This window comes from Gymnoscopelus braueri (assembly GCF_963280865.1).
Source record: "Gymnoscopelus braueri genome assembly, chromosome: 17".
Classification (NCBI taxonomy): Eukaryota; Metazoa; Chordata; class Actinopteri; order Myctophiformes; family Myctophidae; genus Gymnoscopelus; species Gymnoscopelus braueri.
The window spans coordinates 36,038,730-36,065,884 of record NC_137617.1 but is presented as its reverse complement, the minus strand read 5'-3'; the positions used below and the strand labels follow the sequence as shown (position 1 = coordinate 36,065,884).

Genomic DNA, 27,155 nt, shown 5'->3' with positions numbered 1-27,155 from the left:
TGAGCTTGTAGATCAGCATTTTTGCTCATTCATAAAAGTTTCCTGGACTTTTTTCTTTTGTAGGAAACACTGTGTCCATAGGATTCCACCACGCGCTCACAATGGGTTGCATTGTGGCGCAATACATCGGTTTAGCCAATATATCGCCCATTATTTTACTTTTTTGAGTACCTCGGTATCAGCAGTTATGCAGCTGATTTGTAAATACCTTCAACCTGCCGTGGCTATTTTGCCAAAAGAATAAAAAATAAAGAATATGGAATCAACATACTATACTATAAAAACTGGTCAAACATTGGCCAAATTGTCAAATAACATAAGAAAGAGGCAAACATTTTGAAAATAGCCGATCTACAATCTCACAGACCTTGTAGATCGGCTATTTTCACAATATATATCAGTGGAACCGAGTCAAAATACATTTCATGCCTCAACTCCTACAATTCCAAACACTTATCAGGGTGGGGGGGGTCCCCAGTCCAAATATGTTTTTTTGTGAGGTCACCACCGGTCTATGACACACGATGACATGCTATGACATGCCCCCTGATAGAGAGAGACAGAGAGAGACGCCCAGATTGAAAGTGGTCTGATCTCTCTGATCTAATCTAATCAATTATCAGATTCTATATTTGCCAGGAACTGATCCTCCATCTCCTGAATCCCTGGATTGACAAATGAGCTGATAACGGGAGCAAACAACTCAGGCAATGAGATGGGTGTGGGGGGGTTGGGTGGGTGGCTGGCTGGTGGGTGTCATCATCATCGCCAGTGATCAAAGAGGATTATAACACCCAATTGTAAGAACGTGGATTCGGAATACACGTGCTTACAATTGGGATGGGGTGGGGAGGGGACTTACGTTAGGGCTGTCACGTTTATGACATTTTAACAGGACGATTAATTGTCACACAAATAATTGCTGTTTTGTGTTTTTGTCATGGAACACTGGAACATGTGAATAAAAATTACATTTCTGTTTGGCTTTTAGGCTTTGAAGTATGCGTTGCTTAGTGAGCTTAGTGAGTATGCACAGGGCAGATATGACACATAATCTATTATTACATATTTAATAAGTTTATACTTACTAAAAAAACATGAATACATTAAACAAACATTAAACAAACATTACGCGTTGTGAGCTTGTAGATCTGCCATTTCCACCATTTTTTGAACGATTTCAAAAACATTTTTCAAATTTTTCAACATGGATACGCTTATGACGATTATTAAAAAAGATATTGCAATTATCTGAAATAATTGCGATTAGACGATTATGTCAGTGGTTCTCAAACGCATTCATGTCAAGGACCCCCAAAATGATATATATTTGGCCGCGGACCCCCATCTCAAACTATGTTGTTCCAGGGACCCCCAGAAGCATAGACCTGAGGCCGATTCTAAAAACACCTTCTAAAACCTTCTGAAAACGTTTCAATTCTTACTCATAACATCTTTAAAAACTATGTTGCTATATGTATAGCAACAACTGATGAGACAGAGGTGGCTCCCGGATTGAAAGGTATAACAACGTATAGGTTACAACAGGTCTAAATGGGTGAAAAATATATATATTCAAAGATTTGCACACATTTTCAAGATTTTTCAAAAATAGCAGATCTACAAGCTCATCCGCGCTATGAGCTTGTAGATCTGCTATTTTTGAATAGCCAAATTATAAAAGGTTAAAATTATTGTGATGCTATATTAACACATTTTGCTGGGGACCCCCTGGAACCCCCCCCCACCCCAAAGGACCACTTTGAAAACCAATGGATTATGTAATATTTGTGACAGGAGGGCCTCTAACTTACGTGATGACCACGGGCGCCACCTTGTTGGTGATGATGGACTTGGCCTTGTGGTTGCTGTGGATGCTGACCGTGTGGAAGGAGCCCGCCGTGCTGCTGCTGCCACTCAGGGACTGCCTGCTGTCCGCCATCATCCCGTTGCCATGGAAACTCTCAGCGGGCGCCGCCGCCGGCGACAGGGAGACGGGGGGCTGCGGCGCGGCACTGGCGGTTGTACCCATGCTCCACAAGCTGCTGCAATGGAGGGAAGAGAACCAAATGCATGGGATCATTAGCTAAATAATCAAATCTCACCACTGAGAGAGTGCGCATGAGCAGGAAGATGGTGTAGACGCACATTTCGCCGGCTCCCACTGACAAACTTTTAAATCCAACTTTAGCCCTGTTTTACCGTGTACAAAGTTACTTTTTTTTGTGTTAAATAATTTCTGAAACCATTTATCAACCTACACGATGCCGACGGTGAAAAAAAGCAAACTGCCCGGTGCTGGCAAAGAAACTGAGGACGACGACAACAATCCGGCCCCTGTAACAATGGCGGATATATCTACATTACTTGACCAACTCAGATCAGCGCTCGCTTTGGATATTAAAACATCGTTTGATACCCTGGAGAAGAAACTGGATGGCATAAAAGCCACAGCCGATAACCAAGGCCAGCGCATATCAGATCTTGAATCCAACGCCGAGGCGATTGCAAAACGACTTGAACAGCTGGAGGCAGCTAATGCTATGCTACTGCAAGACAACAAATCAATGAAAATTAAACTTTCAGATTTGGAAGGACGCAGTCGGAGATCAAACGTCCGTATAGTCAACTTGGCCGAGAAAATTGAGGGTCCGCGACCCACAACCTTTTTCTCTCAACTGTTTGTGGATGTTTTTGGTGACCAGGTCTTATCCTCCCCCCCCGAGCTTTGTAGGGCTCATCGCGTTAATGCTTTTCACCCAGGTGCCAAGGACAAGCCACGCAGTGTTATCGTCTGCTTTCATCGTTTCCAGATCAAAGAATTGATCATGCATGAGGCACGTAAGCGCGGCGGCTCCTTGGATTATCGTGGCCATAAAATCAGGTTCTATGAAGACTACACTGCGGAGGTGCTGAAGCAGCGTGGCGAGTACAAGACCCAGATGGCTGAGCTCTACAAGATGGACCTCCGCCCGTCTCTACTTTTCCCCGCAAAACTACGCATAACGCTCCCGGGTGGCGAGAGGAAATGGCTCGGGTCCCCCTCGGTGGCTACCAGCTTCATCCAGGGCTATGGAGGAGACACTGGTTAGTCCCGGTCGCGGACATTACACTGTCTTTTGTTTTGGGACTGTCGGGACATGCCGAGACAATGGAGACATGAGTGAGTAGATCAAAGCATAACAAGAATACAGTTCGGTTGAATGATGAGTAGATCAAAGCATAACAAAATACAGTTTGGTTGAATGAATGAGCGCGCGCACGCGGGTGCGCGCGCGGACACACACACACGCGCGCATCTCTGGAAACTATTGTACGTTGCCTCTTTTTTCTTTTTTTTTCTCTCTTTCTCTCCCCCTTCTTTTTTCGTCTCTCTTTTTTTTTTTTTTTTCCTCTTCTCTCTTCCCTCTCATGGACGAAACCCTTTAAAAAAAAAAAAAAAAGGAAAAAATGTTTATTTATTTTTAAATGTATTTGGAAATACTTTCTCAGCCAATACCTAATAAGAATTGTATGACAAATATGCTGTCAGTGTTTTTCGTTTCCCCCCCTTTTTTTTCTCCCTCTCTCTTTTTCTCTCTGTTCTTGCGATGATTACGCTCCTATATCCTCTGGACTTTACGTGAAATATGGACATGGGTGCCTGGGAGTGACTCACTCCCGGGCTCCCAGTCGAGTGAGTGGATCACACAGTGAGGGGAGTAGGGGACTGGGATGATGGTTTCGTGCGGTCTTGTGGCGGGGGCGTGCGCGCGCGCGGTCGTTCCCCGCGCGCCCCGGGCCGCGGGACCTATTGTGCGGTCTTGTGGCCCGGGGCGCGCGGGGTGCGTGCGCGCGCGCGCGCGCGCGCCCGCCCGCTGCTGCATGCCTGTGAGTGTCATTGGAATTCACTGCCTCGCCTTTTTTTTTTTTCTCTCTTTTTCTCATGGACTCAATTCTTGAATACTTTTTTCATCTAAACATGCATACTGTCAACTTTTTTGTTTTGTTTTTTGCCTCCCCCCTTTTTTCTTCCTGGAGTTTATCTTTTTGACTCTAATTATTGGATTTTAAGGGAAATTATGTTTGCACATTTGAAATGGTTGAGTTAGTATTATTATTATTTTCAAGCTTGTGCAATGTTGGCAGGGAATTTATATTACCAGTGCCTGTAGCTGCTAATTTGTGGGTTCAGTTAACCAAATGTCTTTCAACCTAATAACTGTTATGGTTTTGTTTTGTCTGTTTTTTTTTTCCTGATAGATGAAGTTATCAGTATATTTCATTGTTTTCCCTCTGCTCACTCTATTGTCATTATTACCTTTTTCATTTTATTTTATATATAGTCTAGGTTCTTATTCTGTTGGTTTTTATTTGAATTTTTCCATTGTTCTTATTTACTGAATGAATAGAACGTCCGATGGCATCGTTTGATTGGGCTGTTATTATTATTATTATTATTATTATTATTATTATTATCTGTTTTTGTTGCTTGGCTGTTCTGACAAGGACTGGAACACCTTTCTGATGTTTGCAGTCGTTTCCGCAGGTTTAATACACCTCGATTCATTGGTGGTGGGTCTGACAAGTTTTGTTGTCAGTGGTTTTTGGTTTCTTTTTCTTTTTTTTCCTCTTTTCTTGTGTCTAGTGACTTGTTCCTTAATATTATGTGAGTAGGCCATGAACGATAGCCTGGTTAATTAAGTTGACATTATTTAAGGTGGCAAGCTTTTGCTGGGCCCAAAGCTATTTTTGGCTCTTTATAGGTTTCAATGTGGTGGTCTTATAGGCCAATAGGTAATCTGGAGTGTGTTACATAAGCCACATTATTTCCAATGTGGCTCTCACTTCAAGATAATTCCTAATTGGCCCTGTCCAGTATGGCAGTAATGTTTGAACAATTTATACAATAATACAAAAAATTATCCCTACCGCTGTTTCTTTTGATATGCCTTGAAGGCTCTCCGTTCATTGATTTACTCAACATAAATACTCTTGATACAGGGACAAATACAATGTTTAATGTTTGTGGGGATATGGTGGAAGTAGGTAGAGAGTGGTCTATCCTGAATGGCCTCCATAGGACTCAAAGGCATTCCTTTGGGTTTGCTGTTTTTTCAGCAATTTTTGGTTTGGGGTTTAGGGAGGCGTGGGTGGGGGGTGGAAGTGGGTGGTACGGGGGAACGGGTGGCTGGATTGAACAACGTTTTTGATTTTCTTTTTCTTTTTTACCACGTAATATTTTTTGCACTGCTTTTATTTTATTGTTTTGTGTCCTTCCATTACAAAATGTTCTATGTAATTTTGATTTCTAGTCTTGTTTCTGTATTGGCCTTCACCTTGACAAGTACTTCATTGCACCGTTACTCAATTTGGAATATCACTGTTAGGAGATCTGCACACCCCAATAGCATCGCACTATGACTAACATTAATTTGAAAGGGAACGCAGTCAGGTTCCTTTCTTGGAATGTTGGTGGTATTAATGGGACAGTTAAAAGGGCTAAGGTTTTTGACCACATTAAAAAATTTAAAGCTGACATTACATTTCTTCAAGAAACACATCTACGCACTGCAGACCAGATGAGGCTTTCTAGACCATGGATTGGACAAATTTTTCATTCCAAATTTGACACTAAAACACGGGGAACAGCTATATTGATTAATAAGAATGTACAGTTTACTTCTACTTCTACTATCTCAGACTCGTATGGTCGCTTTATAATTGTAACTGGGTCACTATATCAGACCCCAGTTGTTCTTGTTAATGTATATGCACCTAATTGGGATGATGTTAACTTTATGAAAAGATTTTTGTCTTCACTTCCTAATTTGAACACTCACCGCTTGATACTGGCAGGAGACTTGAATCTTTTTATAAATAACCTTCTTGATAGATCTAGTTCTAGAACTGCCGTGCCCTCCAAGATGTCTCAAACCTTTTCCACGTTCATGAATCAGTGTGGCTGCATCGACCCATGGAGATTTCTGTACCCAACGGTAAAACAGTTCTCATTTTTTTCTCATGTACACCATTCTTACACACGTATAGATTACTTCTTTATTGATAGGGCCCTGTTGCCTTCCCTGGTCTCAGCTAACTACTCTGCTATAACCGTCTCAGACCATGCCCCTGTGATCCTTGATCTGACTTTTAAATCTAAGCCCAGAGAGACTCGCGTTTGGAGGTTAGATGTTGCCATGCTCTCATCTGATGAGTTTTGTACAACTGTCTCACAAGCTATTGATGTCTTTCTCATGACTAATAAGAATAGTGAAACCTCACCTTCATTGTTATGGGAGACATTGAAGGCTAATGTCCGCGGTGTAATAATCTCGTATACAGCACATGCCAACAAGCTTCGTTCTGTGAGACAGAGAGAACTGATGGCTCTCATCACAGACATTGATCGCCGTTATGCCATTGATCCGACCCCAGAACTCTACAGGGACAGAGTTACGTTTCAGACAGAATACAACCTTTTAACAACTAGAGATGCAGAGCGGCTCCTTCTCAGATCTCGCGGCGCTTTGTATGAGCATGGGGATAAGGCGGGACGACTTCTTGCCCACCAGTTGAAGGGCAGGTTGGCCTCACAATCAATTTCACAGATTCGTGATGACTTAGGATCACTGACTACAGACCCAAAACTAATTAATGATGCTTTCACATCATTTTATTCCCAACTCTATACATCCCAAGCGTCAGAGGACACTTCGGTAATGTTAGATTTTTTTTCAAAACAAACGGTTCCCCAAATTTCTCCAGAAGATTGTCACAGTCTAGATCAGTCATTGAGGCTTGGCGAGATTACATCTGCTATCCAGTTGATGCAGAGCGGGAAGTCTCCGGGCCCCGATGGCTACCCGGTAGAATTCTTTAAGAAATTTTCAGACCAATTATCCCCCCTGCTCCTGGAAATGTTTGAGGACTCATTACAAAAGGGTATTTTACCACCAACCCTAACTCAAGCCTCCATTTCTCTTCTACTCAAGAAGGATAAAGATCCCACGTGTTGCTCTTCGTATCGTCCAATTTCACTCCTTAATGTGGATGTAAAAATATTGGCTAAGGTGCTGGCTGGCAGACTGGAAAATGTCCTTCCCACAGTAATATCTGAAGACCAGACAGGCTTCATTAAAAATCGTCACTCATTTGCAAATGTTCGCAGACTATTAAGCATCATTAATTCCCCTAGTTCTGGAATAAAGCCGGAAGTGGTAATTTCGTTGGACGCGGAGAAGGCTTTTGATAGAGTAGAGTGGAGGTACTTGTTCTTTACGCTGGAGAAATTTGGTTTTGGGGAAAAAATCATGTCATGGATACGTTTACTTTATACTAACCCACAGGCTTGTGTTACAACCAGTAATTCTCGCTCTACATTTTTCCCACTTACACGCGCGACTCGCCAAGGTTGCCCTTTGTCCCCCTTGCTCTTCGCCGCCGCCATCGAGCCATTGTCCATAGCGCTGAAGGCTGACACTCTGTTCTCTGGGATAAGGAGAGGGGGTATTGAGCATAGAGTGTCCCTCTATGCAGACGACTTGTTACTCTATATATCTGATCCAGTGCCCAGTATTCCATACATTTTATCCCTTCTTGACTCTTTTGGAAGCTTTTCTGGTTACAAATTAAATTTACAAAAAAGTGAGTGCTTTCCGATTAATGATTTGGCCCGTCACATCTCCCAATCCCTCCAGCCATTCCATTTGGCAAGTAATGGCTTTAAATATTTGGGCGTACATGTTACCCAATCTTTCGGCTCTCTTCGGGAACAAAACTTTACTGCTTTAACAACTAAGGTCAAAGCTGACTTACAGAGGTGGAACACTCTGCCCCTTTCTCTGGCTGGTAGAGTGCAGTCCATTAAAATGAACATATTGCCTAGGTACTTGTATTTTTTTCAATGCCTCCCCATATTTCTCCCTAAATCGTTTTTCACTAAATTAGATTCTACTATTTCCTCTTTTATTTGGGAGAATAAAACTCCGAGAATCAAACTGTCTTTACTGCAGAGAGTCAGAGCTGAGGGTGGATTGGGCCTTCCAAATTTTATGTATTACTATTGGGCTGCTAACATTCACAAAATCGTTCTCTGGATTAGTGAGCCTGAAAGTTGCTGGTGTAGGCTTGAGGCCAGCTCTTGTGTGTCGTCTTCCCTCGAAGCCCTAGTTTGTAGTCCTATCCCCTTTGTGCCGTCAAAACACAGTGCTAACCCGATTGTTGTCTCATCGCTTAAGATCTGGGGTCAGATTAGGAAGAGGTTTGGATGGTCTTTACTTTCCATGTCAGCACCCATCTGTAATAATCATCTTTTTCTACCTGCTAAACTGGACTCTAGGTTTGCTGCATGGGGTAGAGAGGGTCTAACCTGCCTGCGAGACTTGTACGTAGAGGGTCATTTTGCCGAATTTGGAGACTTGTGTGAAATCTATAACCTACGGCCATCTGACCGGTTTAGATATTTTCAGGTTCGCCATTTTGTAAAAACCCACTCTCCAATATTCCCTCAGTTACCCACTCGTTCAGGTATTGAACATTTCCTTCCTGCAACAAGTTTGGCTAAAGGTGTTGTCTCATATCTTTATGAAGCTATCCCTCGTGGAGACCTGGGCTTGGAAAAGATCAAGATGGGTTGGGAGGCCGAACTGGGGATCACCTTTTCAGATGATTGGTGGGAGCGGGCAACGGAGAGGGTTAATTCCTCCTCCTCTTGTGCGAGGCTTAGCCTTATCCAGTTTAAAGTTCTCCACAGAACTCACTATAGTAAAACAAGGTTATCTAAAATATATCCTAGTGTAGTGGACAGTTGCGATAGATGTTCACAATCACCGGGAAACCTGTCCCACATGTTCTGGTCTTGCCCCAAACTGTCTACGTTCTGGAAAACCTTTTTTGATGTTATGTCCGAGGTGTTGGAGACAACCATTCTGCCGTGCCCTCAAATAGCGATTTTTGGGATCCCTGAGGAGGATGTAGTCCTTACCAGAAAACAACTTACTGTTATTGCTTTTGCTTCATTAATTGCCCGCAGGAGGATACTCTTACATTGGAAAGCAGAGCCCCCTCCCTCGGCTAAATCATGGCTGATTGATGTTATGTCTTTTCTGAAGCTTGAAAAAATTAAATTCACAATTCGAGGATCCTCTGACAAATTCTATATCTATTGGCAACCATTAATATCATATGTAAGCAGATTACAATCATTATCACCTGACTGAAAACACATGGTACTGGGGTGCTTTGGTGGTGCGGATCTCTATTTGGTGCAAGATGCATAACTTAAGGTATTGTGAAGGTCACGGAATGAGCTAATTCAGCTCATTACTTATATAAATGCGTATACAGTTTTATTATTATATATATATATATATTTATTTTTTTTAATATTTATTTTTTTTATTTTATTTTTTTTATTATATATTTCACATTTTATTGGTATATTTGTTTTTATATACATCACTGCTATTATCATTGATAATTCCTTTTTTCTTCTCCTCTTCCTTCTCAAATTCTAATCTATTCCTCGTTCCCTTGAACAGAATTTTGTGTTTTTTGTGTTTGTTTTGTGTATGTTTTTTGTTTTTGTTTTTGTTCCTGTCTTTTAACTATGTATCCTACTTTATTTATTTGATCTTGTTTATGTACATGTATTGTTGTTTGTATGTCCAGTCCTGTGGGGAGGGGTGGGTGGGAGTTGTTGGGAGAAAATGTAAAACCGAAGAGTTGTTTCAATTTTGCAAATTTGCATACAATGTCATGTGTACTCTTTGAATAAATCTTGCTTAAAAAAAAAAAAAAAATCTCACCACTGAAAATGTTTGTATATTATGGCCAACGGCAAAGCCCTAAATGTGTGATTTTTGTAAAACGGTGACAACACAGCCGCCGCACACTTAGAGCTGTTTCCTAAACAATTAGCCCCATTAACTCATTCACTGCCAAGAACGACTTATACTTTTTTTGGTTGGGGGGGGGGGGGGCACCACCGAAGAAGAGTACACCCAGAAATCACGTGATCACAACACTAGGTAACTTTCATGTTAAAGGATTTATAAGTCAATTTTTCTGCTGTTTTTTCAAAAAACAAGCCACATTCAAACGGCCATAGCTCTGGAAAGGAGGATCGCAACCGGCCATTTTTGAGGACGGAGGTCACGGAGAGAATATTCCATGATTTTTCAAAGGTAAATTAAGTAAGTACTGTATCTACGAGCTCTCGAGCAGTGTTAATTTTGCCGACTAAGACTAAAAGACTGGTTTGATATTTAGTCGACTAAGACTAGACTAAGACTAAACCATTTTCAGAAGACTAAAATAGGACTAAAACTAAATGGTGTGTTATTCAAAAGACTAAGACTAAATCAAAATTTGCTGTCAAAATTAACACTGCTCTCGATGCGTCGCGAGAGCTTGTAGATCGGCTATTTTCGCTGCGCAACATGCAAACTTTAATCCATGTGAATGACATCACAGCAGCACGCTCAACACACAGGAAGCAAACACACTTAAACACACACACACACACACACACACACACACACACACACACACCCCCCTACATTCATAGCCGACATGTGGTGATGGGTACACACAGGCTATATTTGGAGTGGTAAAAATGCATACAGCAGAATAAGGGCATCACATGCTGTTTATTGTGGGTGGATGGGAAATCACATTATTTTGTTATAAAAATAGATCAAACACAACAAACTCATTTTCATAGAGCTTCTGTTAAATGTTATATCGTTCTATTAGGTCTTATATCGTCTCACTCTGTCGGGGTGGAAACCTCTCCACCCCGACATGTCCAAAACTGTTAATTTTCAGGATTCAAATAAGAGAAACGGCTAAAGCAGCAGATCTACAAGCTCAAAACGCGTCGCTTCGCGCCGCGTTTCGAGCTTGCGGATCTGCTACATTTGATGCTTTTGTGTGACGCTGTAGTAATGATCAAGTAGGGCATTAATTTACGAAAAAACACCAAAAGTTAAAATATGGAGATGGGAGGTTTCTATGTCGACAGCAATGATATATAAATTAAAATAGATCAAATACAACAAACTCATTTTCATAGAACTTCTATTAAATGTTATATTGTTCTACTAAGTGTTATATTGTTCTATAATGCTATGTGTAACTGTAAAGGATTTGTTGGTACTTTAATGACATCATGCCATGTAATACAAATTAAAAAGGCTTCTCCAGGTTCTTCAGTTCAACACCCATTAAGACCGGGAACGCACCTGTGTCATTTAAGATGTCTTTGGCTATTCAAAAATAGCAGATATACAAGCTCATAGCGCGGCATGAGCTTGTAGATCTGCTATCGTTCTTTAAATCGTGGAAAATGTGTGCAAATCTAAAATCTTATTCAAGCTAACAAACTGTCAACAAATGTCTTCTAAATCCTAACAGTTTGTTTTTTTAAACCCATGTTTATATATCAGTGGTGCTCAAACTTTTTCATGTCAAGGACCCCCCCCCCCAAATGATATGTATTTGGCCATGGACCCCCATCTCAAAATATTTAGTTCCAGGGACCCCCAGAAGCAAAGATTTGAGTTACAAATATTCGCTTAAAAAATATATACATTTGCATCAATTTTCATGATTTTTGAAAAAACATAGCAGATCTACCCTCTGTGCCACGGTATGAGCTTGTATATCTGCTATTTTTGAATAGCCAAAGTATAAAATAATGGTTGAAAGTGGTTGCTTTCCCGATCTTAATGGGTTAACATGCTGCATGAGGACGGAGCTGTGGTCTTGAGGCGAGCGTGCCTTTATTTATATGTAAATCAGAAAGAGCACTTTAATGTGGCGAGAGGGCTGTGCCTTCCCTCCCTGCTACTATTCAACAGTTGATGGAAGAAGTATACTCGCATGTTTTACTAAAGCAAAAGTATCAATACTGCAATGCAGATAATATAGAAGTCCCGTATTCAAAATGTACTCGAGTAAAAGTACACAAGTATCGGCATCAAAATACACTTTAAGTGCCAAAAGTAAAAGTACTCATTGTGTTCAAAATGTATTAAACAAATGTAAAAAAATCTAATCTAATAGCCGATCTACAAGCTCACAATGCGTCTCATATAACTGCAGTGGAGTGAAAGTACAATATTTTCCTCCGAGGTGCAGTGGGGTAGACGTAAAAGTATTGAATATTGTAAATACTGAAGTAAGTAAAAAAAAAATACCTCAAAATGTTACTCGAGTACAGTACTTGAGTACATGTACTTAGTTACTTCACACCACTGCCATTTAACTAGGTATGCCGGCCCCTCCCTTCCTCAGTAAACAGAGGCTTTTTGCACCGTGTCTCTGCAGATAAACAAACGACTCGTCCAACACGGCTGCAGCGTCAGGAACGGCGGTCCTCCACATCACACGTCACACACAACCGTCACTCCCAAACCACAGCAAACAAATGGAGAAGGACACGGCACACATACACACGGTATGATATTGTATGCATGCAAAGGCACAGACACACATGTGTCCAAGTGCTACACATCTAGGCCTGTCACAGTTATTACTTTACATAATCACCTACGTCGCAATTATTTGAGATAATCGCAATTATTTTAATCGTTTCCATGTTGAAAAATACATACTCAAACATTTCCCCGAAATAGCAGATCTACAAGATCAGCTATTTCCGCTACTTTAAAAAAAAAAGTAAGTATAAGATTAGTAAATGTGTATATTGCAGTTATATGTCATATCTGCGCTGTGCAATTTCTGACTATGAAGCCTAAAAAGGCAAACCAATGTTCAATGCTAAAGACACAATTAACACTGTCACCAATGTAATGGTGACAGTGACACCCGCCCACGCACACCGTGTAGCCCACAGCAGAACGCTACAATGTATACAAACATGTAGCATGACCGCGTAGGCCACAGCAGAACGCTACAATGTATACAAACATGTAGCATGACCGCGTATAGCCTGGTAAACCCTCCCTCCGGAAATCTCAATTCCATTTCATTTCAGGAGTGAGTCTGGCATGATCCGCCTTTCTGCAATATTGGCTCTGTATGCCAAACGGCCGGGCCTATCAGCGTCGTCGCTCATTGTTCTGTGATTGACAGCTTACGTTGGCCAATCAGGTGGCGAGTTCGAGTGAGCCCAAAACACGAACGGCAGCCATCTTTTTCTTGTGCGGCCAATTCTCCGCTATTTTTTTACTTCAAAAAGCTCTCTAACTTCTATTTTGAGGCACGGAATTTACTTATAAGATATCGTTTGGATAGAATTTAGTTGTTTAACTTCATATATGTGGTCAATTAATCATGACAAAGCCTATTTAAAAAATAATAATTAGAGAACCGGTAGGGGCGGGCAGTGACACCATTGTACCCGAAAAAGGCAACCCATTTTGGGTATGGCTGTCTCAAAAGTCCCGTCGCGTCACATTAAGACTGGTGAACTGCTGATTGGCTGAAGGGGAAAAATGATCATTGGCTGAAGGGGTTGTCAGTCAACGGTATTACTCCCGCCCAACTCCAGCACAGCCAATATTGCAGACAGGCGGATCAGGCCAGACTCACTCCTGAAATGAAATGGAATTGAGATTTCCGGAGGGAGGGTTTACCAGGCTAGACCGCGTAGGCCACAGCAGAACGCTACAATGTATACAAACATGTAGCATGACCGCGTAGGCCTCAGTAGAACGCTACATTGTATACACTACAGACATGTAGCACCAATTTCTATAGTATAGTAGTAATGCTGATTACTTTTGATGCAGTACTAGCATCACCCCCGTCAAATCAAACTCAGCTTCTTCTATGCAACGGTAGAGTCTGTTCTCCTATATGCCAGTGAATGCTGGACCCTGAAGCCAACCCTGCAGAAGTCTCTAGATGGGTGCTACACCAGAATGTTGCGTGCAGTACTTAACATCAGCAAGAGTACACGTGTTACCAACAAGATCCTGTACGAGGGAATGCCAAGGGTGAGCGAAAAAATAGCAGCCAGGAGAATGAGACTAGCAGACATTGCCGAAGACATCAAGAACTGCCAGCCAGCAAATTGGTGCTGTGGGAACCAACGCACGGGCATCGGTCACGAGGACGTCCCACACTAACATACGTGGATGTACTCAAGAATGATGCAGGAGCGCAAAGTACCAACGAACTGGGCCAGATGTATGGAGAACCAGGAGGACTGGAAGCAACGATGGAGGGCTCGTCTGAGGACAACCTAGAGAGAGAGTACTGGTCTTTTTTTCATTTCATTTTATTGGGTTTTAAAAAAGGTCTTAAAAGTCCTTAAATTGTCACTTCTGGGGATCCCCCCCCAAAAAAAAAATTGGGGGACCCCCATTACCCACAGGTTGAGAACCACTGCTCTAATAATGCTCAAAGCTGCACACTGTAGTGATGTCCAGCCTCTGGGTCCTGCCCACTTCACTGTGAAGCTATAGAGAGGATGAAAGAGAAGGGACTAGTGAGTCACTCTCCTCTTTTGTTGTGTCTGGAAGTGAGTGGGCCAAATGTCAGCCTGCCGTTTAACAAGAGAGGCTTCTACTCTGAAAAGCCTCTCCTCTCAGAATCGAAGTATAATAGATGAGGTCTTACTTCTCTGCATTTTCTACACCACTGTAAAACTTTGTTTGGACAAAACCGTCTCTAAGGTACTTAAACCCTCTCTAAGGCCAGTGGTTCCCAAACTTTTTTAGCCTGTGACCCAAAAGAGAACATTTTATGTCTCCCCCAGGTACCCAAACCAGTGAAAACAGACGATCTACAAGCTCACAACGCGTTTCTCCGAAACGCGTTGTGAGCTTGTAGATCGGCTATTTTCACTTCCGCTTAAAGTTACATTTTGTGGAATCTATGGGATTTCTTTGGTTTAAAGTTTTATTCATGAAATTATTTTTGAAAAATTGTTTGAATTTCCTTTTTAATGTATGAAAAACCCTATTCATTTTTTTGAAAATCTTTTGAAATAAAAAACAATTTAAAAAAAAAAAGAGGAAAAAAAGGGTAGATATTTACTTGCGACCCACAAAAATCGGTCCGCAACCTACAATTGGGTCCCAACCCAGTGCTTGGGAGACAGTGCTCTAGACTTAAACTGGACCCGACTTGGCTCTGTACTTGGACTGCTTTTTTCCATCTACACACCAACTCTCTAATGTCTCTCTCCCCTCCCATGTTAATGATCCAAATCAAGTAACTAAAGCTGTCAAATAACTGTAGTGCAGTAAAAAGTACATTTGCCTCTGAGATGCAGTATAGCGGTAGTACCAATTTTCTTTTTTTACTTAAGTACAGTACTACTTACGTTCCATCACTGGTGTCATGCTATAATAAAAGTTCCCCCGCGGGATAATAAAGGTATCTATCTAAAGTGACTTTACTGTCAGGAGACAAGAGGGAAAACAAGCCTAAATGAATTAGTTCTTCAAAAAGTGATCTACGTTATAGGCAGGCAAGGCAGTTTTATTTGTATAGCACATTTCAACAACAAGGCAAGTCAATGTGCTTTACACAGAACGTCAAGCAAAGGAAACAATTAAACAATGGATTAGGATGCATAAAACAAAACAGTGGTGAAAAAAGTACTCAAATGTTTCACTTAAGTAAAAGTATCAATACTGCAATGTAGAAAAAAGTAAAAGTACTCATTGTGCATGATGTCTTATTTCACAAGTTCAAAATGTATAAAACATCTTTTGAAAATATCCAATCTACAAGCTCACAATGCGTCGCAATCATTGTGAGCTTGTAGATCTGGTATTTTCAAATGGGCGAAATGTATATAGGGCTGAAGTGGTTAGTGTGTTTTGCGATAATAATCAAAGTAACTAGTAACTAACGTGTTCAAAGAATTGTAGTGTAGTAAAAGTACAATATTTATTTTTGAGATCTAGTGGGGTAGAAGTAAAAGTACTGAAAACTGGAAATACTCCAGTAAAGTACAAATACCTCAAAACTGTACTTAAGTACAGTACTTGAGTAAATGTACTTAGTTACTTTACACCACTGAAAACAAAAGAAGTTAAAAAAAATAACAGATACAGTTACAGTGCAGAAGAGAAAGAAAAAAGAAAAATAACTCAAAGGCAGCAGCGGCCAATAGAAAGGTCATATAGTTGTGTTTTAAAAGAAATAAGAGTGGCCACAGTGATAGAGAGATTCAGAGAACACTCTCCTCCCTACAAGTCCACATTTCAAGAAGAAAGCGAGCAAAAAGTTATGTTTGTTCTCTGTGCCTTCCAAGCCGCCCCGATTCTATTTAAGTCCGGACCACATTGCCAGAGGCATTTCTGCTCCCTGGTGGTTTTTCGCGACTCAAAAAAAAAAAACAGAAGAAAAAAGAAAAAAAGACACCGCAACAACAGTCTCCCTGACGGCCAGTTGAAGGACTCTATAAAAGGAGGAGAGAGATCAGAGATCTTACGTCTTGGAAGGTGAGCGCTCTGCTGCATGCTGTCCGGAGCCTTTCCTGCGTCCCCGCTTGTTCTCCTCCATGGTTCCCAAATGGAAGTGTGTGTGTGAACTTGGCATCACCCTCCCTCCCCGTCCCGAAAGAAAAATCTCTTCCCCCTCCTCCGAATCTCTCTCTCTCTCTCCCTCTCTCTCTCGCTTTCTTCTCCCACCCCCGCTCTGTGGGAAACACCCCTTATGTGCAGCAGAAGTCTGAGAGAGTGCCCCGTCCCGTCGCTTGGGCCGTTGGCACGGCACGGACAAACCCCCCTGTGCAAGTTTTAACTCTTTTCACAGACCATTCCCTCTTCCTATCGCTAATCTCAATTAGGTCTCAACGTCAATCAGTTCTCAACCCCCGCCCCCAGGGGTCCAAGCTTGGACCCTTATGGATCTGTGAATCCGGGAAGTGTACAAGTGGAACCAATCAATAGCTACCGTAAAAATCTGCAGTGTTCATCTGACTCTTGGGAGCGTACACATGGAACCAAACGGACCCTTAAAGGGATAGTTCACACCATAGAGACTTAAATTCATGGATATTGTTTTGTTTTTGTCTGATAATCTGATGACCAGCGGACCGGTAGGCAGCGGTTCCGGTAGGAGACACACCGGACACTATTTGTGTCTCCTACCGGAACCGCTGCCGGTCATCAAAATCATTGGCTTAGGAATGCGACAAAAACTGAAAAATATCCATCAATTCAAGTCTCCATGGGGTGACTAATCGATAAAGAAAACTGTAATTTTTTGGGTGAACTATCCCTTTAAGGGTCTGTTTGGTTCCATGTGTACACTCTCAAAAGTTAAAGACCCATAAGGGTCTATTTGGAGGACCCCCCAGGGGGTCCCCGGCCTGGATCTCGACGTTGCAGACCCACAGTGTCCTATCTTCTACAGGGGGGAAGGAGGAGATTCATAGTTGAACTCGTGTCTCGAAGGAGGGACGCGGCCAGAGGGGAGAACAAGGGGTACATCTGGTAGCCAGATGGCTTTTAACCCTTTAAGACCGGGAACCGCATCTGTGTTTGCATTTTAAAGATTTATATTGGCTATTCAAAAAATAGCAGATATACAAGCTCATAGCGCGGCACCGAGTGCCGCGCTATGAGCTTGTAGATCTGCTATTTTTTCTAAAGAATCGTGGACAATTTGTGCAAATCTTTGAATATATGTATATTTTTTTTACGAAAATGTGTAACTCAATATCTTTGCTTCTGGGGGATACCACAAATGTCTTCTAAAGCCTAACAGTTTTCTGAAAAAACGCATGTTGCTATATATATCAGTGGTTCTCAAAAGTTTTCATATCAAGGACCACCCATTTGACCTCCCATCTCAAAATATTTAGTTCCAGGGACCGCCAGAAGCAAAGATTTGAGTAAAAAATATTTTAATATTTATAGATATAGATAGATAGATATATATATATCACAATTCTTTTTTTCAAAAATAGCTGATCTACAATCTCGTAGCGCGGCACTCGGTGCTATGAGCTATGAGCTATGAGCTTGTATCTGCAAATTTTTAATAGCCCAAAGACATCTAAAAAAAATGACACAGATGCGTTCCCGGGTTGAATGGGTTAAGCTGGGCTTTCTTTCACAGGGAAAAGGCCACGGCACTACGACAACAGTCGGCTCTCTTGTACTGTAAAAAGCAACCAGAGAGACAGACTGCTGAAACCAAAGGAGCGTGGCATGCATGTGCTCTGCTGCAACATTCTAATAAAAAAGAGATCCTTTATGAACAGCAGATGAAATATCCCATTTATATGGATGGACTGGTGTGATTAATTAACCACATGAACCCTACAGCTACTGCTACAGCGTCCCACTGCTGGACATCATGGCACGACAGGCACAAAAAGAAAATATGGCAATTATAGTCATGCAAATAGTCGATCTGCAAGCCTACAACGCGTTGCTTAATGCTTACACCATGCTTACACCTAGCAAATATACAAGCTCATAGTGCGGCACCGTGTGCCGCGCTATGAGCTTGTAGATCTGCTATTTTTGAAAAATCGTGAAAATGTTTGCAAATCTTTGAATACATATATTTTTTCAAGCGAACATTTGTAACTCAAATCTTTGCTTCTGGGGGTCCCTGGAACAAAATATTTTGAGACGGGGGTCCGCCGCCAAATACATATCATTTTGGGGGTCCCTGACATGAAAAGGTTTGAGAACCACTGGCTTACACAACAGCTGTTTCCGACGAAGGCATTTGGTTATATTGGGGGAAAGGACGAGACCAAATATTGATCCCTGAGGGAGTTTGAGTGGTTAAAAGTCATGCAAAACTAAACTTTCTTCCAATCAGAATCAGAGAGTTGTCCCCAGTGATCCCAGTTTGCATCCTCTTTTATTTGATTTGAACTCAAACACACATCACATCATTGCCAATCTGGGATCCCAGGTCAAATAAAGAGGAAAAACAGCGCCCCCAGCGTTTTTTCACTTTTGCATTTGAGTTGCGCAGCTCTGAATCTGTTCTTGAGAGATTACATCATTGCATACGACAGTGTTTCTCAAACCTTTTCATGCCAAGGACCCCCAAATTGATATGTATGTGGCTGCGGACCCCCACCTGAAAATATGTTGTGCAGGCACCCCCCGGCCCCCGGAAGCAAAGATTTGTGTTAGAAATTGTCTTTAAACACCATGAATGAACACCATGAATTCTTCACTTTATGGCAGTGGTTCTCAAACTTTTTTTTTCTTTTTTCAAGGACCCCCAAGGGTCCATTTGGAACCCCCCTCAAGGAATCCCGAGGGTCCCTGGACCCCCATTTGAGAACCACTGATTTAAGGAAAACTCTCAAGGCTAGAGAGAAGGTTTCAGTGGAATGTTTGATCTGTTGCTAAGCAACAGCTGCAGATGATGTTTGTACTATAGTTAAGCTTGACTTATTCAAATCATGAGGTCATCATATCAAATTGGACCCAATATGCTACTGGGGAAAAGAAAGACAAACCTTCCACTTCATGAGTGAGTCGTCCAATGATATGCCCAGTCTACACTGTCTGCTATTTGATGATGTTATCAAGTGAATGTAATCAGAGAATTAGATAAACCAGAGGTTCTCAACCAGTGGTCAGGGGACCACCGGTGGTCCTTGAGGGGGTCCCAGCCGGGTGGTCCCCAGCTAAATGATGGAGAGTTGGTAACCAAATGGACCATTATAGATCTTTAACTCTTGAGTGTAAAATTAAACCAAATGGACCCTTATAGATCTTTCAAATGGACCCTTTAAATAGATCTTTAACTCTTGAGAGCGTAAAATTAAACCAAATGGACCCGTAATGGTTTCATTTTACACTCTCAAGAGTTAAATTATTGTTAAACATCTGCATTACTTAATTTACAAGAAGTCCACACAATTAGAGAATGTAGAATAATTGTTATTTTGATCAACGTTTGCCTGTTTATCTCTCCTATGGTACCACATCAATACAGCATGGATGGTATTGTGGACGAAATCTTATCCAACAACATTTTGGGTCTGAGAGGCTAAATCTCATCAAATGGTGGTCCATAAATAATGGACCTTGTTACGAAAAAGGTTGAAAACCACTGAGATAAACCATTACATTCCTAGTCTGAAGTTTGCCGTTAATATTATGACATCACTATTTGATGGAGAGGCAGCAGAACTCTATACCATTCCAAGCTTAAATCTACTGTAACTCTACATCAAGTCCTGCTTTTAATGTGCAGTTTTGCAATTGTTCACCTTTATCATGTACACTACATCTTCCAGATGACCCCCACATGATTCTTACAGATCTTTTCATGTCAACAATAGTCAACAAGCAGTTGTACATAACAGCTGACCAGAAGTCAACTGTTGTCAGTTCCAGGGTTCAAGATTTGTTGTTTTCAAATTGAAACTCTCTATAAACACAACTACAACAATGTTTTTTACATAATAATCCTCACTCACTCATAATGACTTCCTATCGCTATGCTTTGCAAAAATGTTCGAATGTGCTGTTAACTGAACTGACACTTTGTGAGAAAAGCCAGGAAGCCAGGTTTAGGTCATGATTAGTGTCCGACCGATATGGATTTTTGTGACCAATACCGATAACCGATTTTAGAGAGGGGGCAATCAACGATAACCGATATGCAACCGATACAGTGCATTTTTGACCTGGAACGAAAACAGGCCTTTTCTGTGTGGATTGTGCAAAGATTTTGCACCGATATGATAATGCAATGGTACAGTCGTACAGACAGCTGCTTTCTTAAACCAACGTCTTTATTAAAGACTTTTAACAACATGGTTCAACTTCAGTCAAGCGGTCTAGGAAAGACTTTGCTCGCTACTAGAGATGCGCGGATGGGTTTTTTTGTCACCCAAATCCGCGTTAACAAGTTCATTATCCATCCGCCATCCACCCGCGGTACTTATATCATCCTATTTATAGATCCGCACCAACCGCACCAAATAATTGTTATTTTCCTGATGTTAGTTTTCTTATAAACAGTGTTACTCACCACTGTCGCGATGCAGTGACTGTATACAATCCACAACCATGGTAACAACAAGCGAACGTCTTCATTAAGTTACTTTCGCTTTCAACCACTTTGTTGCCATGTCGGCTTTTTATAAGCTTTTTATAAGCGACCTTTAATATAATAAACTTTATTTATATAGCACCTTTCATGACATAAATGCAGCTCAAAGTGCTTTACAGAAAAAGAAAGAAAAAGTGAAAACAAAACACAGAGCAAAAACAATGCTCTGTGTTGCGACTTTTGGGCTTGTTTGGCACTTGTTTTGGGCTTGTTTTCATAGACCTGGCTACTTATTTCTCTCGCAACCTGGCAACACTGGCTGCCTTCAAAGCAACATGTCGTGAGCGGCTATTTTGTGCCTGGTGTAAAATGACGTAATATTAAAATACTACAAACGCACACACAGTGAAATGTAGTGCTTTTTAAAAGCTATTATAGGCCTATAGATTGATATCATTAATTTAATTCCCGCATTATTTCACCCGCGGTTTATCCAATATGAATTAATAATTATATTTGATTGACCCAAATCCACCCAAACTGCGGTTAACTGCGGCAACCGCGGCTAAAACCGCGATCCGCGCATCTCTACTCGCTACTCTCCTTTTTTCAGCCATCTGTGTGATAAATGAAAGGAAAACGTTTTATTTAAGCTAGGTATTTTTTATGTAGATAGAGAACAGTTCATTTACTGTGCTCTGAAAAGTAACAAACTTTACAGTTGCAATGCAGGCAGTGGAGTAGACTAGTAACTAGGCTAGAATGTGCCAAATATGGGCGTTCCTGTCTATCTCTGAGTGGGTTAGTGGTGTAAAGTAACTGATGCATGATAAATGGTAAGACCACTCAGTTAAGCTGGATTTATTGATTGTTCAGGTGCGCGGCTCAGTTGTACCTGAACAATCAAAAAGGTAAGACGGTCTTACCTTTCTTACCTCTGTCTACGAGACCAGGAGCAAACAAAAACAAAGCCTCATGTAAATCCCCCGCTACATGGTCCTCCTGACTCCTGTCAGGCGTCTCTCTCCTCCGCTCACTCGCTCTGCTCCCAGGTCCATTTCAGCATGATGGGCCAGGCACCACGGTCTGCCGGGGGCGGGAGCGGGGCAGTCGAGGGCGGAGGCCTAACTAAGTAGAAATAGCCCTTCAAGTCATAAACATCCTCCTGGAGAGAGCCAATCAAAGGCAACTCATCAGAGAGAGGGAGCTGTTTATTCCACATGTCAAAACCCGGGGAGCTACTGCGCCACTCATGTGGCCAATAAAACACTGGGACAAACTGGGACTTCCTCTAGTTAAAACACAGGGAGGGATGTCAATTAAAACAATGCGCGACCGAATCGTGCTGCATTAACCCATTAAGACCGGGGACGCATCTGTGTTTTTTAAATGTTTTAGATTTGAGCTAAAAAGCATTATTTATCTGCTATAGTGCCCGCGCTATGAGCTTGTAGATCTGCTATTTTTGAAAAGAAATCGTTTGAATATATATATATTTTTTTTTAAGCGAACATTTTTAACTCAAATCTTTGCTTCTGGGGTCCCTGGAACAAAAGATTTTAAGATGGGGGTCTGCGGCCAAATACATATAATTTTGGGGGTCCTTGAGAACCACTGATATAAAAACATATGTTTTTTTTTTTTTTAACTAGGATTTAGAAGACATTTGTAAAATCCCCAGAAGCAAAGATTTGAGTTACAAATGTTTGCTTTAAAAATATATGTATATTCAAAGATTTGCACAAATAGGTCAAGATTTTCAAAAATAGCAGATCTACAAGCTCGTAGTGCGGCACTCTGTGCCGCGATACAAGCTTGTAGATCTGCTATTTAGAATAGCCCAAAGACATCTAAAAAAATGACACAGATGCGTTCCCGGTCTTAATGGGTTAAAAAAGCATCTTGGAGTCATCTTCCCAAACTTTATATACTGTAGCGTCGCTCAGTCACCAAAATGCAAAAGGCCTATACTAGCTACTGTACCACTCTGGATGTGAACCGCTTAGCAGCTTCACGGAGGCCATCTGCATAAAGATAATGCAGAACGCAGACCCCCGATCACAGCCAGCCAAGTTCAGCCCCAAAGCACTGCTTTTTAAAACATTAGCGCAGCCAGAATCGGTGTTGCCCGATTGTGTGAGAGAAATAAGCAACCAGATCTATGAGAACAAGCCCAAAAGGAGCGACTAATAGGCCACGAGAGCACTTTAAATCGGTTATTTTAAAATAGACAATCTACAACGCTCACAACCCGTCGCAAAGAAGATTTTTTGAAACATTTTAACAACACAAATCTGGTACGGGGCTCCATAGTACAAAAAAGTATTCAGATGAGGGTTAGGGAGGGACAAATACATATTTAATTTGAGGGTAACGACATGAAAATGTTTGAGAACCACTGGTTTAAACAACATTAGGAAGCAAGCCCAAATAAGCAACTACACTTTAGAAACAAGCCCAAAAAAAACAACCCGCAAACAACCAATATTTACAAGCAACTTTACAGGAGAAAAAAAAAGCCCAAGGTCGCTTATAATAATAAGCAGACATGGCAACGCTGGCCAGGATGTATGCCAAAAAAGCACGGATCACTCTAGTCACAATAAAACCGAGGGGGGAAACAGCACAGGAAAATCCTCAGCACTAATTGAACTCTGGGAGTGTAAAAAAAAAAGACCCCTTAGGGATTTATTTGGGTTCCTCATTTTTCTTTTTACAAACTAAAACACTGAAGATTTTCCTGTGTGGATGGAATGGATCCCCCCCCCCACCCGCACACACCCGTTCATTTCGCCCAGCACTCTGCTCTTCCATTCAGGGTCGCCCCCCCCTTATTTAAATTCAGTCGGCGTCCCAACTTTGCTGTAGCAACTTGTAGCAGACAAAAGGCTCTAAATGCAGACAGGAAGGCGTGCGCAGCTGCAGGATGCATCTGTTGGTGGCCCGCTTCGAAACAAGAGGAAGGATGCCGATATATGCTCCTCAACGCAACCAGAGAGAGATGCAGCGGGCGGGAGGCTCAGATATGGGGTTCATATAGGGCTGGCTGGGCGATTATGGCTTCAAATCAATAATCGCGGGAGTTCTGGGCTCTCCCTAGGCTGGCAGAGGGAGAGTAGCGCCCAGGATTACATAGGTAATTGGCACTGGGTGAAAAAATGGGTTAAAAGATTGTGGGATAAATATTAGAGTAAAAAGACAAAATTATAATAATATTGCGGTTGTTTCAAACTTTTGCCTTGATTAGGATTAATGAACGACACGTGTTCTTTTTTGTAAATAGTGAAAATAGCAGATCTACAAGCTCACAACGCGTCGCTATGCGACGCGTTGTGAGCTGGTAGATCTACTATTTTCACTATTTTTGCACACCACTATTGTACAACAAACTAGAATACAGAGTTACGTGGTTTAATCAGACTGATTAACCGCCACATAGCTGATCTACAAGCTCACGACGTGTCGCACTGTCGCATCGCGGGCGCGTTGGGAGCTCGTAGATCTGATATGTTGAAAACTTTCGAAAAACCCTATGTCTATAACAACATGCCCGCATTTATTTTTTTTTTATCAAGACTGCATAAATAAAAGAAAGGCACAATAATGGCCGACATATCGGCCAAAAGCCACTATATGGGTCAGGCTCTATCCGTAACGTGCCTTTATCCACAGACCCTGGGGGCATGGCATGTTTCCATGGAGGCCTATCATTCAGTCTGATAATGCCAGCCTGTCTTGCTTCATGGTCATGCCAATGCTTCTCCAAGGGAACAGAGCAGACTCAAGTAGGGAGATACTAATAATCTGGTGCTCTCACATTCATGTCAAGTAAGGCTACACTCTGTCCCGGATCAACAGTAAAAAATTAACATCGGTTTAATTTGTTTCAATGCCGTTGCTTTGAGTTAGGCCATCGCTGAGCGTTTAAAGACCCTTTTTAACAAGGGTTAAAGGGAGTGGTTCCCAGAAAAAAATTGCTTATTTCGAACATTTTAGATTTGTTTTACAATAAGGACATGCCTAAAGTCTCACGACACCAGGTTGAAAGTGGTCAAATTGACATGAAAAAGCAAATGGGCCTTGACGCGTCAGTGGTGCGGGGCGCTCACAAAAGCTGGTTTTGCATGCCAACAAGATGGCAAAGAGTGCAAATAAAGCACTGCATCAAACACACAGTGTTTTTTTAGGGGAGACATCTCACAGATTCTCTGGCGCTGCTCAAAGAAAGTGCGTTTGACTTATGATGTGGTATGTGATGGGTTTAGAATGGTGAGGATTACACCAAAAAGGCCAAGTCAAGTCAGATCACATTCATCATCACAGGATACTCTGTGTGCTGCCCAGAGCCGTTGAATGGAAACACGCGCACACACACACACACACACACACACACACACACACACACGCGCACACACACGCACACACACATCTAACTTCAGGGCAAAGGAAGGATAAGCACACCTTGACAGGAAACGCTTAGTTGTGAGCGTTTGAAACTTCCTCCTCTCTGCAGCTGTACGCGTCTGTCAGCGAAGGGGACACAGGGTTAACCCATTCAATACGGGAACGCATCTCTTGTCATTTTAAGATTTATTTGGCTATTAAAAAATTTAGCTTGTAGATCTGCAATTTTTTGAAAAATCGTGAAAAGTTGTGCAAATCTTTGAGTGTATATTTTTTTAAGGGACATTTTTTTGACTCAAATCTTTGCTTCTGGGGGTCCCTGGAACATTTTTTTTTTAGATGGGGGTCCGTGGCCAAATACATATAATTATGGGGGTCCTTGACATGAAAAGGTTTGAGAACCACTGATATAGAAACAAGTTTTTCAAAAAACTGTAGGATTTAGAAGACAATTATAGAATCCCCCAGAAGCAAAGATTTGAGTTACAAATATATATATATTCCAAGATTTGCACAAATTTTCAAGATTTTTCAAAAATAGCAGATCTACGAGCTTGCCGCGCTACGAGCTTGTATATCTGCTGTTTTTGAATAGCCAAAGAAATCTAAAAATGACACAGATGCGTCCCCCGGTCTTAAAGGGTTAAAGAGACGTTCCGTAACCCCACAGGACACACTGCCAGTTCCTGAACTGAATATCACAGTGTTGATCACATGGAAATGAGCTCAGTACTTCCTCCAAAGAAATCTTTGTTTTGTTGGAGCTGCTGCTGCATAGCAGGCCGCATTGTGCAATTGTGTCGGCTTTAAGTTTTTGATGTGCGTTTTGGAGCTTTTCCAAAAGAAAACATCCACAAGCCCCCCCTTCAATGAAGACACTATCACACTGCCACAAATAGCTGTTTATCCAGAGACGACAGATGGAGAGTAATGAACCTCAATCTCCTCGTACTCAAAAGTTCAAAGTACTCAAAGACACGTTTTTACAACCAATTGAAAAGTTTTCCTTTTGAAATGTGAAAGAATAGATTGGAAAATACCCGACCTACAAGCTCACAACACTTCACAGCGCGACAGGTTGTGAGCTTGTAGAGCGGCTATTTGGAAAATAGCCAATGCGTACGGTACAGCAGTAGTTCTCAAAGTGGGGTCGGGGGACCCCCCACGGGTCCTTGGAGGGGTTACAGGGGGTCCCCAGCAAAATGTGTTACCGTGGCTATTTAAAAATAGCAGATGCCATTTTGAACAAATTTGGAAAAAATCTCAAAAGTTTTGATAAAATAAAAAAAAATATTAACACAATCTGGGGGTCCAATCCATGGCACAAAACATGTTCAGATGGGGGTCCGCCGCCAAATATACATCAATTTGGGGGTCCTTGACACAAAAACAGTTTGAGAACTACTGCAGTAGTAGTACAGGGTTAAAGTGGTTAAACTGATTTTGATGCTATACAGTATCAACTTGTTTTGCTGGGGTCCCCGGACCCCACTTTTGAGAACCGCTGTATCTGAACAACAGTTAAACCAGTAGCATTCCTTTCCTCCGTGAAAGGCTCGACATCAGGGCTGCTAAAAAGGAGACGGCAAATCTATTTTTAACACCGTGCCTGTAATTTATTTCATTTCAAGATGGCAATTTAATCCCCTATGATTTCAAGGCTGAAGTAATGTGGCTTTCATTTTTCTCCAGACCAGTGTCTGACCGCAGCATGCTGTCAGTGCCATGAGACAATCTGACAGCACTCTAACATGTCATACTGCAGCTTTGATTCAACCAAGTCACGGGTCGAGGTCAGG

The 27,155-nt window shown here is 41.7% G+C and overlaps 1 protein-coding gene across 4 annotated transcripts in view; it reads right to left on the bottom strand.

Annotated features, from left to right (window-relative positions):
• pald1a (phosphatase domain containing paladin 1a) overlaps positions 1-27,155 on the bottom strand; it is a 125,255-nt gene that overhangs the window by 86,943 nt on the left and 11,157 nt on the right. For 2 of the 4 annotated variants that reach the window (XM_080455906.1, XM_080455905.1), the window contains exon 2: positions 1,815-2,045. In XM_080455906.1, the coding sequence (XP_080312032.1) occupies positions 1,815-2,032 (218 nt within the window). In that variant the 5' untranslated portion in view covers positions 2,033-2,045. Of the gene's footprint in view, positions 1-1,814; positions 2,046-16,399; positions 16,516-25,413; positions 25,437-27,155 lie in introns of those variants that run through there. The other 2 variants (XM_080455907.1, XM_080455904.1) reach the window with 2 other exon arrangements.